This window comes from Chelmon rostratus, chromosome 18 (genome assembly GCF_017976325.1).
Source record: "Chelmon rostratus isolate fCheRos1 chromosome 18, fCheRos1.pri, whole genome shotgun sequence".
NCBI lineage: Eukaryota > Metazoa > Chordata > Actinopteri > Chaetodontiformes > Chaetodontidae > Chelmon > Chelmon rostratus.
Window position 1 is genome coordinate 4983163 of NC_055675.1, and position 14448 is coordinate 4997610.

At 42.7% G+C, this 14448-nt stretch overlaps 1 protein-coding gene across 2 annotated transcripts in view; it reads right to left on the reverse strand.

The window, feature by feature from the left end:
- Positions 1-3244: 3244 nt before the first annotated feature.
- Positions 3245-14448, reverse strand: part of LOC121622318 (kinesin-like protein KIF13B) — a 36674-nt gene continuing 25470 nt past the window's right edge. Inside the window, exons 33-41 of one of the 2 annotated variants that reach the window (XM_041959262.1) lie at positions 14151-14327; positions 13951-14043; positions 12518-12670; positions 12042-12119; positions 10838-10931; positions 10416-10498; positions 7202-7267; positions 4681-6061; positions 3245-4553 (exon numbers count right to left, since the gene is read on the reverse strand). In XM_041959262.1, the coding sequence (XP_041815196.1) occupies positions 4297-4553; positions 4681-6061; positions 7202-7267; positions 10416-10498; positions 10838-10931; positions 12042-12119; positions 12518-12670; positions 13951-14043; positions 14151-14327 (2382 nt within the window). In that variant the 3' untranslated portion in view covers positions 3245-4296. Of the gene's footprint in view, positions 4554-4680; positions 6062-7201; positions 7268-10415; positions 10535-10837; positions 10932-12041; positions 12120-12517; positions 12671-13950; positions 14044-14150; positions 14328-14448 lie in introns of both variants that reach the window. The other variant, XM_041959261.1, reaches the window with a different exon arrangement.

Sequence of the window (14448 nt, forward strand, 5' to 3'; positions counted from 1 at the left end):
AAAAGACGCCCGGAGCGACAAGCTAACAGGCTTAACTAAGACTGATCTTAAAACGGCGTTCGCGTTCATCCAAAGCGTTTTCTGCTAACTCCTCCGGCGTACGTAGGTCGCCTCTCGCGCTCAGTAAAACTTCTTGAACCGGTTTGGCATCGGACGCGGGCGTGACACTACCGCAGGCCTGTGTCCGTGCAGATAGGCGTTAGCATCCAGATATATAAAGATACAAATACCCCTAAGCTATTTACTACTTGTTCTGTGACGCAGCCTCTTTATAATAGCCTAAGAATGTGCTTTCAGAAGACTTTTTAATATCAGTGGTATCAAATTAGCCTAAATCCACACTGGAAATGGTTTAGAATACCAGAACATCTGAGGCGGTTTTTCTTTTGATTTAATCTATATTGCCTCAAAGGTAAAAGCACCACTTTGAAGGGAATCAAAGATGTTTAAAGCGGTGATGTTGGAAATACTTTTCCACTTTTGTTTTTCCTTTTTTTCCCCCTGGGTGGAACCTTTCCAAAACCATCTTTGAAGATCATCATAATGTCATAATCCAAGACAAAGTGGTAGGTCCTGTTTCTGGGGGCTCGCTAATTATCAAGTATTAGTGCCTCCTCAGGGCGAGGAAGTTAAAATCACAGTTTGGATATTTTAGGAAATAGACTCGTTCGTATTTTTGTCAAGAGTTAGAAGAGAAGATCGGTAGCACCCTCATGTGTCTGCTCGAAGCTAGAGCTGGGAGACAGTTAGCTTAGCACAGAGACTGAAGCAGGGGGAAACGACTAGCATGGCTCCATCTCAAGGTAACAAATCGAGCCAGCTAGCACCTCCAAAGCTCACCGATTAACCCCCTGTGTTTCATTTTTATTAAAGCCATACAGAAAATGAAGTTTAAACACGTCAAGTTGACCGATGGTTATGTGCTGAAGCTACTTTTTGGCACAGTCACTTCCTGTGCACTTTTTCTACTTTTACAGGAGATAAAACATGTTAGCTAGTGAGTTTTTGAGGTGTTGGTAGAAAAGATGTGTTCACCTTTAGACAGATCCAGGCCTGCTGCTGTCTCCTTCTTCAGGTCTCTATGCTATGCTAAGCTAACTGTCTCCTGGCTCTGGCTTCACATTTAGCTTACGGCACACACCTGTAAAACCACTAAAAACACAAGTTTAGTGGTGTTTGACCAAGCGAGGCTATTCCACGCTTCATATTTAGCATCCAGACATGAGACCATCAATCTTCTCATGCAAGAATGCGAGTAAGCGTATTTCCCAAAATATCAAAGGACTGCTCTGAAGAAAAGCCCAGCCTAAACGATGGTTTTGGAGAACTGGGAAACTTATTTTACAAAGCAGGATTAAACAAAGCAGTTAACCAGCAGCTCTGAGACAGAAACCTCATGCAATCCTCCCGTTTGAACCAGTCAGATGTGAACATTGGTATCAGATACTCTCGTGTCTGGATCCTGCTTGTAGAATAGCTCCCGGCCCTGGGCTCTAGTCTAGTAAAGCTCTATTTAAATCTATTGCTTCTGTGTGTATGAAGCTGCGAATACAGTGAACCAGTACTGGGACCTGTGATTCAAAAAGAAAGGGTTGAAAGATAAAAACAATATGTATTTATACTCATTTTTTATGGTAATGTACAAAAAAGAATGACATATGTTTTGAAATGAAACATGCTTTTATTGTTAAATTAATCATGCTTTTTAATTTCTCCTGACATATTTTTCTCATCATTGAAACCATTTTTTTTGTGTGTCATCCCTAATTTGACTGAACAACAGTCTCCCCCTGTTTGTGTCTGAGGTAGTAAGCTATTTTGTGAAAGATAAATGATGATGCACCTTATTGAAAAAAAAAGAAAAGACTTGCTCTTGACTTAAGCTTAAAATGTAAGCTTCCTTTCCCTGAGCCGTCTTTGAAATGGCAAACGTATACTATTATGGGGCTGGTGTTAAAAACCATTTCGATCCAGCTGCTTCAGACACCATATCGTATTAAATTAAAGCCCCAGTATGTGCTGTTGTGTCCTTAAAATAACGCCACACCAAACTCCATAGTGAAATGTAGCATTTTAATGTTGACCTTCCTCTTGCAAACACAAGTGCAGAACACATAAAATGTGGTTTAGAGAAGCAGTTGAATTTAGAACTACAGTTACATAATTTATTGCTATGTACTGCCTCCATTTAATTGAAAATACAGGGCCCAGTTCTGTCTTGTTCCATTGCCATACTATTCAAGTAATTAGAAACGCAATAAAATTGTGTTTTGATGATACAGTTGGGTGAAATGTGTTCCATATCTGGAACTGTAAAAGAATTTAAGTACTTTGGAAAATGGTGGAGATGTAACCGAAGGGCAAACTCAGAAAACTCTGACCAAAAACTCCACTTTAATTAAGAGGTGAACTATTCCTTTAAGACTTCAAGACTGCTCGATCTAAAGAGGACGTATTGGAAGAATTTTTCTTTTGGAGTTTGGTGTGACGTTCTCTCCCCATACAAAGAATATTGTGGTAGACACAGTATAATAAAATAAGTCTTGCGTGGAAGGAAGACTACAAAGAGTGCATTTAGAGATTATTCTCTCACTATAAGACACTTTCAAATGGATTGCCTTAGTGTATGAGAGATGCCATGACCTAATTAGCAAGTACAAGTTTTAATCCAGCAGTATTTTTATGTGAGCGTTAAAGCTTGACAGAAATGTTTCTGGGACGGACGAAAGAACCCTCAGGTGCTCAAGACGTAAAGATTCTGCGATTCGGAGAAAACTGGAGACAGCTTCGTCTGAGTAACAGAGTGAAACCTGAGACAGGCTCTCCCCACCCATGTCGTGTGTGCTCCAGTGGTAGTGCTTACTCTGAAGGGGTGTCCTCTCGTGGTGTGTCAGGGTCAACATGTCTACATGTCCTTCTGTGTCCCCAGTGAAAACATCATCCACTTCATCCAAATATAGCTCTGAAAAAGAGGACTGAATGCTGTTGTATCAATCTCAAATCTAGTTATGTTCAAAATTACTGTATTGCCCATTTCAGAATTTAGTGCCTTTTTTGGACAGTAGACTGTTCTGTAATTAAGATGTAGTATATATACATTTTTTTGTACAGTTTCTTTGTTCATTTTTTTAACTTGTGTTTATTTTAGTATGATATATATAATGTACAAGAGAATAAAGCTATATCAATGAGACGCTTTCTGGGTTTACTGTCTCCACAGATTCAGCACACACTGGTTGGTGACAGCAGAATGAAATTTATTGAACAATACAAAAAGTTGATTTTGCCTTTCATTATTAATATTGTGTCTTCATCTTTGAATAAATAAGCAGTCAGGCAGTCAAACGATCAACTTGAATGCACAAGTACAAAACATCTTGGACAAACATTAATACCAAACGCAACCAACACAACTCCTCAAGTACCCATATCATGTACAAATCAACAGCTTCCCATACACACAGTATAATTAAAAACTTGCTACAGAAAAAAAATTAAAAACTGCCTCACATCAGCTCTTTTTAAAATGAAGTGACTTCCAAACAATCTTGACATACTTGGAGACAGCTGATTAAAAAATGTTTCAAAATTTCAGTAGTTTGTCAGAAAAGGAAGTGCAAGTTTTTTTCTAAAACAGTACAAATACACATTCAAGAACTATAAGAGGCTCCAGCTGAATGGTTTTCAACCTACCAGCAGCACAGAATTTGGTGGTTTATCACTAAGGCACATTTTCTGAGTGGCAGTGATATTTCAAGGCACAAGAACAAAATACCAGCATCCAATCAAACAATACCAAGAGGTACAAGCAATTTACAATACTTGGAAATCCAAACATGCAGCTGCATAATTTACTTTGAACAGTAGAAATATGAGCACATCAAGGTGTTGTGACCAAAATGAGACATTCATCATTTAAAATGAGATCAGTTACAGACAAATGGTTGTTATTTGTATCTACATACATAAAAAAAACATTCACATTTTCTGATAAAACATTCAGTATTGTTCTGCAGTTTTCAATTGCTAAGCACATTAGGTATGGATACGGTCCTTTAACAGATCATGACTGAACATCTGATGGGTGGGACAGTTCCTCTCCCAACACAGGAGTGGACTGACTCATCCCATGCTGACCCCAACTTACAGTAAAGGACCAGGTGCAGTGAAGTCTGACTAAATAAAACACTATATTGTCACTCTTCTTGAAAGCTCACCCTATAATCACATCAACCAGCTGCTGCATGTGGCTGAGTGGGTGTCCAGCAATTAGCCACTTACCAGATAATGAGCCTCTCAAGTGTTCCATGACTTGCGGTTCTCTCCTCTGCTACGGCCGGTTGATGCTCCACCACCTTCACCTTTGGCCAGAGCGGTAAGGGCTGCCAGGTTGGGGTTGGACCCAGATAGGTTGGCACTGCGGCGCTTTTGCTGTTGCTGCTGGCGACGACGCTTAGCGCCACCCCGGCTCACCCTGTCTGGCCTTACCAGTACGCCGTAACCAGGGTTACAGTGGAAGTACTGCTTGCCACCTACTGAACCGTCATTCTTTCCTGGAGACATGGAAAGGTTTGTTTTAGATTCTGAGTGGTGTCAGAACTAACTATGATGGACAGGAAGAAACCAATCAGGTCATGTGCATCAAATCTTTGCATATGGATTGGGCCCTGTTCTACTCACCTGCTGGTACTTCCAGTTCCACTCCCACCCAGGTACCCTCTGCAAAGTCTGTGGGTCCCACATAACGGACGGTGCCGCTCTTATTGGTCCCCACAGTCACGAACTCCCCTTCTTTCAACCAGTCAGGAAGAACAGTAGTAGCAGCTGCGTCGCCTTCCTCAGAGTCAGAGATGATTTCCAGGCTTTCCATCGGCACAGAGAGGTTAAGACCTGTCCCAGGACTGCTGGACGGGTCCACCTGCGCAAGTTTATCCTCCTCCTCACCCAGAATACGCTGAAAAGACTTGAGGTCTGAAGACTTCACTTTCTGGATCTTGAAGGGATTTGCCACTGAGGCTTCAGGTTTGGAAGGCTGAACACTGGACAGAGGAGGAACTGGAACTGTGGTGGATTTCGTAGATGAAGTGGCAGTTGCTTCCTGTTGGACTTCATCAGTGGTGGAGGATGAAGTCGGGAGCGAGGTGCCATCTGGGTTTGAGACGTCGGAAGTGGCCTTTTCCTCGGATGATGCTTGAAGAACCAGATCTCCAGGTTGCACGGGGGCTGGAACACAGACTACAGACGCAACTGGGATCAGGTCTGGAGCTGGATCTTGATCACTGTCAAAGGTTGTTTGTTCTGGTTTGGGCTTCTGTGGCTGAGGGACTATAGTTTCAGACTGGTCTTCTTCTGTGGAAGGTTGTGTTTCGCAGTGAATTGACAGTTCGCCTTCTGTCTTGTCTGTGCCAGCGAGTTCTTCTGTCACCGGGGTTTCTGGTTTTGAGCGCTCTGTTGGTGAAACTTCTGTCTGTTTGGTTTCATTCTCTTGTACTAACAATGAATCTTTAAGTGGCTCCAAACTGTCCAATTGTTCTGATCCCACAGGGTCAGCTGTTGAGTCCTGTTTGGTCTGGCATAGCAAGTCTGATTCTGCAGCTGAATCAGGCTCCCCTTGTTCCTTCACCTGGACTGATGGAGACAGATTTGGTTCTTGCTGACTCAGGTTTGAATCTGATGGAGTATTGTCTGGTTTGGACGGCTGCGGATCAGTCCTCTCTTCAGCTATCTTGTTGTCAAAAACCAGCAATGACTCCTGAGGCTCTGATTGGTCCACAAGAAAAGATTCAGGACGAGTCACTTTATTGTCCTCCTCCTCCTCTTCATCTGGTACCGCCTCAAAGCTGTCGGCTCTGCTGCTGGTAGACGGAGGCAGGTCCCAGCTCAGTGTGTAGACTTCTGACAGTGTTGCTGTAGATATGCTAGTCGAGATGTATCCGCTTGACGATTCGCTCACTGGGCTGGGGGTGGAGTCTTCTGTCTCTGGGATGATTGGTGGTGGGAGGGGCACGGATCTGGGGCTCTCTGTTCGGAGGTCAGGAGGAATGACTTCTTCAAACGGTACCTAAGAGGGAAACCATAGCAACAAATTACTATTAGTAGTTAAATCTTGATTCTAACAGTTCTTTGTCTGCAGGAATTACATTACTGTACTATGATTAGTGATCAGAAGACACTTCAAACTGGCCACATGGGAGCAGCAAACACAATCTGCACAGACAATATTGACATCACCCTACAACACTGACCGGGGGATTGTGTCTGTCCACCAGGCAGGTGTTCTGGCCTCAACCAACTGCTGAGGGAATCATCTGACTCTTTAGCGGCTAAATGCTCACTACGTACACAAGCTAGTTGCTAACTTGATTTGTCTGTTCTTTGGTGCTGGCCACAAAGCCGTCGGTTTATCGGAGCTTTTTCACAGAAAGAGGCTGCTTGCTGCTGCTGAAAACAACACTGGTGAGAGTTGATCATAGCGGCGAGAGTGAAACAAAACAGTCAAGTTGTGGGATGTAAAACGATGTGTGGAAGATGCTAAAAACCTCAGTAGAGCTGAGAGTTTGGTGGTTATTCTTTGAGGGATAATCACAAGTAGCCTCTTTCACATTACACGTAGTCTTTGGAGCCATTGGTGATATAAAAATACTGACTGGAGCAGCTTTAAAGAAACCTATACTGTAAAGACACCACAATGCTATGCCGTGAGGCTAATTAAAGCAACTTCGTGAAGCAACTGTGTCTCCCAGTTGTTATATGAAAAAACAGGAAACAAAAAAAGGAGACAAGAGAAAAGTCACATTGAGAAACATAAAAGTAGAAAATTAACTGCCTCAGTGGCGACTACTGCTCCCATAAACCAGAAGCCCATCAACACATAATAAATAAGATTCCAACAAAACAATAACAAAAGCAGTGTTGTCACAATTACAAAGCTTTTATTATTATTTTATCTATTTATTTTCTTACTAACTTATTATGTCTGAAGATCTGAACTGCCTGGCGAGTGTGGTTTCAACACCATCTTCTTATAAAGATCCGGACAAACATCTCTGTGTGATTGTGATTTAATGGTTCTGAAAATCTGCCTTCTCCAAGGTGACAAATGCAAGACCACATCCAGCAAGTCAGATAACAAATAACACACCGCATTTCAAACATTGTTCAGATATGCAGGTATGACACCACCTGGGGTTGGAGAACTTACTGGCTGCTGCTGTTCGCTCATGCCCTCTTCAACACTGGCTGACTGCACCATGATGCGAGGCAAACTCTGCGACAGGAAGGAAATGTAAAAGATGTTGAGTTCGCGACATTTCAAATCAAACGGAGAATCGGTTAATTAGCGCTGAGGAAGGAGCAGATTTCAAGATGTAATCACGAGCAACCCGGAGATTAGAGATCAATATAAGCCTGTCGATTTCTAAACCTGCTCGTTACACAACGAGCATGAAGTGGTGATTAGCTGCTGTGAGGGAATTATAAAGCTCAGGCTTCAGAATGACAGTAAGACAGAAGCGGAGCCTGTGGGGAAAAAGTTAATCTACGATTCTAAAACGACGACAGATACGATACTGTGGGCTGAACATCATGCTGTACTGCTTCCTCTGGCAGCCTCACAGAATACTAAACTAGGATAACTAACTAGGCCAGATGGCCAGATCTGTTACAATATATGAGGACTGCACAGACGTCTCATTACCGCCTATAATCTGCTCAGAAGATCAACGTATCTATCAGCATGGAGAAAACTATTGAATTTAATGTAGTGATCGGCAGTCACGATGTTGACATGAGATGCAGAAAGTGCAATAAAAATATTTGTTCATCAGATCACTCAGACAGATAATCATGACAAACTGGTAAAACAATCAGGGTAATTGCACCATAATTATAATTGCACCCACAATCATTTATCCCTATTCAGTATTCTAGTTCCATCTTTAACATTCAATGTGATGTGTCAGCTGATTAAACATTGTGTGAGTTGCTTCTTAACATTTTTTTTTTTCATTTTTGAAGAGAGTGATAAATAAAAAGACATCGCCTTCTTATAACTTGAGATGTTTTAAGATGTTTAATAAATCAGGACAATTGTTCGGCCGTGTGCTTACCAGACAGTGGCAGGATATTAATCAGGGTGATTGTTTGACTCTCATGCATCAACATTCTGAGGGAATCAGCGCTTCATTCTTCAAACTCTGCTGCTGATCAAAAGTAAGTGCTTTGATTCGGCTCTCTTTGCACTTTTGCTAGGAGCGGAACGACAACCTACGTGGACTGTATGTCTACCGTGAGAGAGCAGGTCCAACACATCTATTCTATCCCTCTGTGGCTCAGGACAGCAAACCTGCAAGTCAACACGACACGTCAGCCGCACGAGAACGTCTTCTGTCATCATTTTAACACGGGCAGATTCGTGCAAAGTCACGCTTGTCTTGCCAAAGCAAGCCTCAAGTCGCATTACAAGTCGTCACAGGCACAGTGCTGGTCAAGATGCAAGGTCTCTGAGTGCTGAGCAGTTAAGTGACAGGGTGTGTCAACATTTTTTCATCTTTAACAAATCCTGTCACCAATCATTGTCTCAGCTGCCAAAGCCTGGTACAGGTCCTCCTCTGTGCCATAGAACTCTATGGTGGTCCAAAAACGCACCACTGAGCCACACTGCGGCTGGTGATGTCTAAAAATACTCACTCACTAGTGTACATCTGTTTGAGTGTGTATATGTGTGCTATGTGTTAGCAAAGTACAGCTCAGGCTGGTGGGAATGGGATTAGTTTGCAGGCAAGTATTAAACAAATTAAAAGTTGTGCGGGATCAACAGTGTTGGTTCAGTTCGTCCTGAGGGGGACATGAATGTCTGCACCAAATTTCCCAGCAATCCAACAAATAGTTGTCAAGAATTTCACTCAAAACCAGAAATGTCAACCTCAAGGTGGCGCTAGAGAAAAAAAAATCAAGGGATCATCAAAGTCATTCAGATTAAAAGTGTGGGAACAAAGAAAGTCTGAACAAACTTATGTGCGAGTCCATTGAATGGAGGTGGAGATATTTCAATGTGACAACTGACACAGCTGCTGGTGACACTAGAGGGAACGTATTGAGAGACAGACTAACACACAGTCAACAATAACAAAACAGCCACCAGCCTTTTTCAACACGATCCCCAACATTTAAGATGCAGTTCATTCATGTGTGCAGATATTCAGATTTGTAAGGTAAATGCAATCCGTCCGCTGCACTGCACTGTTTTTCAGCCAGGTGTTGAGAGCAGTCCAACAATCACTCACTCATCCAATTTACATCAACAGCCCGCTAATATTTACATTACTGGAGGCTTTTGTTTTTGTGTCTGACCTTTGTGAACATCTGTGGCAGGCAGGGTGGAGTGAAGCACTAATTGGGGAGATGGCCTCAAACAATGCACCAGCAACGCCTGACAGGTTTCCATTCCAACCAAACGCCACAGCACATGATTTCCCTGATTAGCTTCCCTCCGCAGCTCAAGGTGCTAATCAGTCAAATCAGATGCTGTAGTGTTTGGCTGCAAAGAAAAGCTGCAGACTCCCGGGTCTCCGTGGCACATGATTGGAGATCAACGGATGAGGAGGTGGTGTGGGAGCGGGGGCGACGCGTCGGTGAGACGACGTTCACCTGCTCCTAATTAACCCTCCTCTACACACAGTGTGCTCCTGTCTCAGTGGGGGCTGTTTGTGGCATCTCAGACATTATACGGCACGCCAATCACTACTGTATGTGCTGATGGTTCTTAACCCGGATACTCAAGTCACCAAGAGGGCGCTCCAGCGTTTTAGTCCTGCACTTCTATAAAGCTGGGGGGCTGCAAGAGAAATCAACATCCTGATTTTTAGTCCCTAACAAGTGTCAAGTCCAAAAAACCCTGGAGCTCTAAAGTGATGTTCCCTTTCAAAGTAGTTCTTCGCACAGTACAAAACACTCTCTTTCATCTCATCATATTTATTAATAAGCCTAAGTAGTTTCCAGAAACTGCCTCTGACACCACCCTGATGGAGGCAGGATCACGTCAAATCTTTGGTGAATATAGCGAAGGTGTAGTTGAGAGGAGTTCAGCCTCATCACCATAGAAACACGATGAGGGGCTACTTTTTTTTATTCCCTGTTTGTGACCAACTTTATCACCTCTATTTTAGCAAACTTCTGAAAATCAGTCATCTCGGGCACTGAGGCATTCATACACTTTATCTATTTATTATTTGTGTTTCAATCTACAGAAGCTCTGTTTCCATGGCAACTGAAGAAAAAGAACTGGCTGCTGATGAGTAGAGGGGATATTTAGATTCAGGCTGCAGTGATGCATATAAACTTTAAATCCCTGATAAGACAGCGAGCAGAATACAAGCTTAAATCCAGAGCACTGTGAGCTGACTGAATGAGTGTACCTGCTGATGGACAGCCGTCTGGTCTCTACTATCTTCCTTCCCACCAGGAAGCAGTGACTTCAGCAGCTTGGGTACGGCCTTCACTGGAGGGAGATAAGACGCAGCAAAGCCTAAATGCACTGACGGAGAGAAGAAGAGAAGAAGAAGAGGAGGATGCGGGAGTGGAGATGAAGGAAACACAGGCAGGAGGAAGAAAACAAGTAGGAAAAGATGACGTTTTTGAGGCAGGAGGGAAACTGAGAAATGGGTTGGCAAACAAGAAAACAAGTGCCGAATTAAGAGGCAGCGCAAATGAACAATTATACTTGTCCACCGGCTAAAGCAAAACACAGAGCTGATGACATCAAAGGCAGGAAATGGGGAAAGATAATTCACAGCCAGAGAACGAAGCCATTAGAAGATAAGGGTTTTATCAGTCGTACCGGTCTCTGGGTTCAGGTTCTGGGATATGGAGCTGGGCAGTGTGCGTCTAGATGAAGGAGGCACCACAGAAAGGTCCTGATGGCTCTCCCAGCCCTGCACCACAAGAGGGAAGGACACACAGAGGATGACACGTGTGGCTTTAGGAGAATTTCACTAATCTGTGACCTTTAGCTGCCTCTATTGGCGACAATGAAGAACTGCAGCAACACTACAGCTGTCTATATCATCCATTTATCCACCACCTTCCATTTATCCATTACTTTAGCTAATTACTTCAACTATCTATCCATACTTTAAGCTAATTTTGTCAACTATTTGTCCCCTATTATTAGATATTTCCATCATTTATCCAATACTTAGTCTCTCAATTGCATGCAATGTTGTTACTGAATATACTCAATATGTGGATATATTTTCTTAATGAAATCGTCGTATTTTTTAATCAGTTAGTGGAGCTTAAACCTCTCTATGCACACTCTGGCGGCTGCAGAAGTAAGAAGTACATCTCTATAAAATATTCATTTTATTTTTGGAATTTATTTTGCTCTTCATATGGGTGAAATAATGCCAGCAGAAATCACATCTTATTTTTATTACCTGCTGGTCCTGCTGTAGAACCAGCGAAAAACAAACAAAAACATATATTTAAATGCTGGACACTGTTACTGCATCCATCTTTAGTTTATATCATAGAGACAGTCTTGCAAATGAGAAACAGAAAAGAGCTAAACAGAAAATCCATATGAAAAATACAACTAAGACTAAGACATGATAAATGAATGGAGAGAGGTGAGAGGATTAGTAGACATGGGTTACTGTACGTGTCTCACCTTGAGGTCACTGAGCTTATGAGTGGAGTAGAGCTCCAGACTGCTGGCTGACAGCTGGTTAAAGGGTTAGATGGTTAGAGCTACAGCGTTAGTGAGACAGGTTAACAGCAGGGAAGAAGGGACTGCATGATGCCACAAAACCCCAGAATACAAACAAAGCAAAAATGATTTTCTCTATCTTGCGGTTAGCGGTCGTAAAAAGGTCGTGAACACACACCAGCAACTGCAGAGTTAAGTTCATGTGAGTGATGGAAGGAAGCTTTTTACCTTTGCAGATCTAAATATAACAGATCTATGCAACAAACAGAAGCAGAACGGCCCTCTGATAAAACTCCTTTAATGTTGGGTCATTGAAGAAAAAAAAGTCTCTTACCCGGTTGATGTTTGGAGAGCTCAGACAGCGTCTGGGAGCTTTCCCTCTGACTGCCAGCTGTTCCCTCACAGCCACCTCCTACACACACACACAGACACACACACACAGAGTAACAGACACACACAGACACAGACACACAGAGGTACAGACACAGACACACAGACACACACTATTTGTTTGCTTTTTGGCTGGGTTGAAAGGAAAATCTTCCAATTGCGGCTCTGAATGACATTTTCCAAAATTGCTTTAGGAGTGAAAAAGAGTGAGTGAATGAGGATTTAATGTGCTGATGCCTGGGATGAATATCAATCAAAGGAACACGGTTAAATTAGAGACTGGTCAGACGTTTCGGTCTGAGTGAACTAAATGATGCAGAATATCAAGTGATTTAATGTGGTTTGAAAGTTTGGAGTTTCACATCGGATCTACAAAGACGGGAGTCACATGTCAGTTGTTCATGAACTGTATTTCCTGACCTGTCTGAGTCTGTCCAGAGTGAGGATGTTCTCCACAGCCAGGACGCTGCGGAGGTATTTCTCTATGGCCGCCTCGCTGTCGGCTGATTGGTCGTCCTCAGTGCTGGCAGCTAGCCTGGCCAGCATCTCCCTGTCCTCTGGACCGTGGATGTCCTGCGAGAGCAGGGAGACAGAATGTAAGGGACGGCTTGATGCCAGCTGTTGTCTGCCGAGGTTTGACGTGTTAACATTATCCCGCCTATCACATGAATGCTTACCACAATATTTAGCGTCCCTCATAAAAAGTTAAAGGTTTCATTACAAGCCACAGTTTTTAAAAGCTTCCGCTGCTGACATGAAATGACTGCAGATAGAATCTATGAGCTGCACTGTGGTGGAAATGTAATTACAACAAACAACACAGAGCAGAGCGCTCACTGATCATCACAATCTTCTCTGGTCAGTAATATGCAAGACAAAGACCACAGAAACCAGCCAATCAGCATTAAATATTCAACATTTAACATATTCCATATTCATGCTCTGGAAAAAGGAAAGATAAGGCCTACATACATGAAACATGTTAGTCTGGTGGAATTAAACACTTTCACACTCATCATCTGCGTATCATACACATGGTACATTTTTAAAAGCCCATGGATGCACAGTAAGTACACCCGGCTCTTGAAAGAACAGGGTGAAAATTATGATTACTGATTAAAAATGAATGAAAAACCAGGTTTCACTCATAAATGTGGGTATATTAGACGATGATAGTGGCGGACAGAATTCAAAACTTTACATTGTGGTTTATTTAAAGGCCCGTTTAAAGGCAATACACCACGTTAATTTGACCATTTAAATTCATTGTTGTGAACATGGCTGATCCTGTTAAATATGTCACACCTTCACAGCATGCGTTTGTAACTTTCACCCGGGAGGAAGCTAATAGGGATTCCACTGTGTTCTGTTGCTTTGCATGGTGCATTACTGTTGTATGGGTTTTATTAATAAAGGCAACAATATGGGGTCGCTCTATAAAGTTAAAGTAAAAAAAACAACAAAACATTTGTATATTCACTTAGTGGCCGATCACCATTTTACATATTGATGACACTGATGTTAACACAGTTATATATTGTTCAAAGTCTGTTCAAATTCAAAACAAAAGACAAAAAGCCATTCTTCTGCATAAAATAAGAATGTATAGTATTATCTTCAACAGGCATCCACATTTTTTCATCTGTTCACCAGTCAAGCAGTTATAAGTAATAGAGCTTTCAGAGTGATGGATGTGTCAGTAGTGCTGTTCTATTCTGCTCTTGTTTTTTTTTTTTTAACAAATGTGCAGATGGAGGCACATCTTGTTATGATGATTCATCAAGTTGTCCATTGACAATATGAAGCTCTGTTTTATTTCTTTCTAACAGAGAACTCTGTGTTCTGGTACTTACCCCTGGGATGTTAGAAACGATTTCAAAGGTGACTCCGCAGCCGGGGATGGTGCTGCGGTGAGACATCCTCTTCAGCAGGCTCTGAGCAAAACCCTGCCACACCAACACACAACCACATGTTCTCAAATCAGCTGACTCCTGTATAAGTGGTCATGCGATTAAGCAAGGGGAAAAGCCATCGTGCCTCAGGGGCCACCCACCTGTCTCCCGGTGACGTTGACGCAGATGCGTTTCCTGAGTACCACCTGCATGTGGGCCGGGTGGCTCAGCTGAACCACCGTCCTGACTGTCAGGTAGACCCTCTGGTCGGCCGACCCCACGCGACTCAGCTGGGGGCACTCGTGCACTGTGGAGTCCCAGGAAGCCTCCACCCTTACCTGGACCGCATTAAAAGGATGGAAAAATGAATGGCTAAAAGATTCCCTCCATGCACCATGTGGGTGGTACATTTGGGACAACACAGACAAGATATAAGAGAGGAAAACTCACAAATCAGCA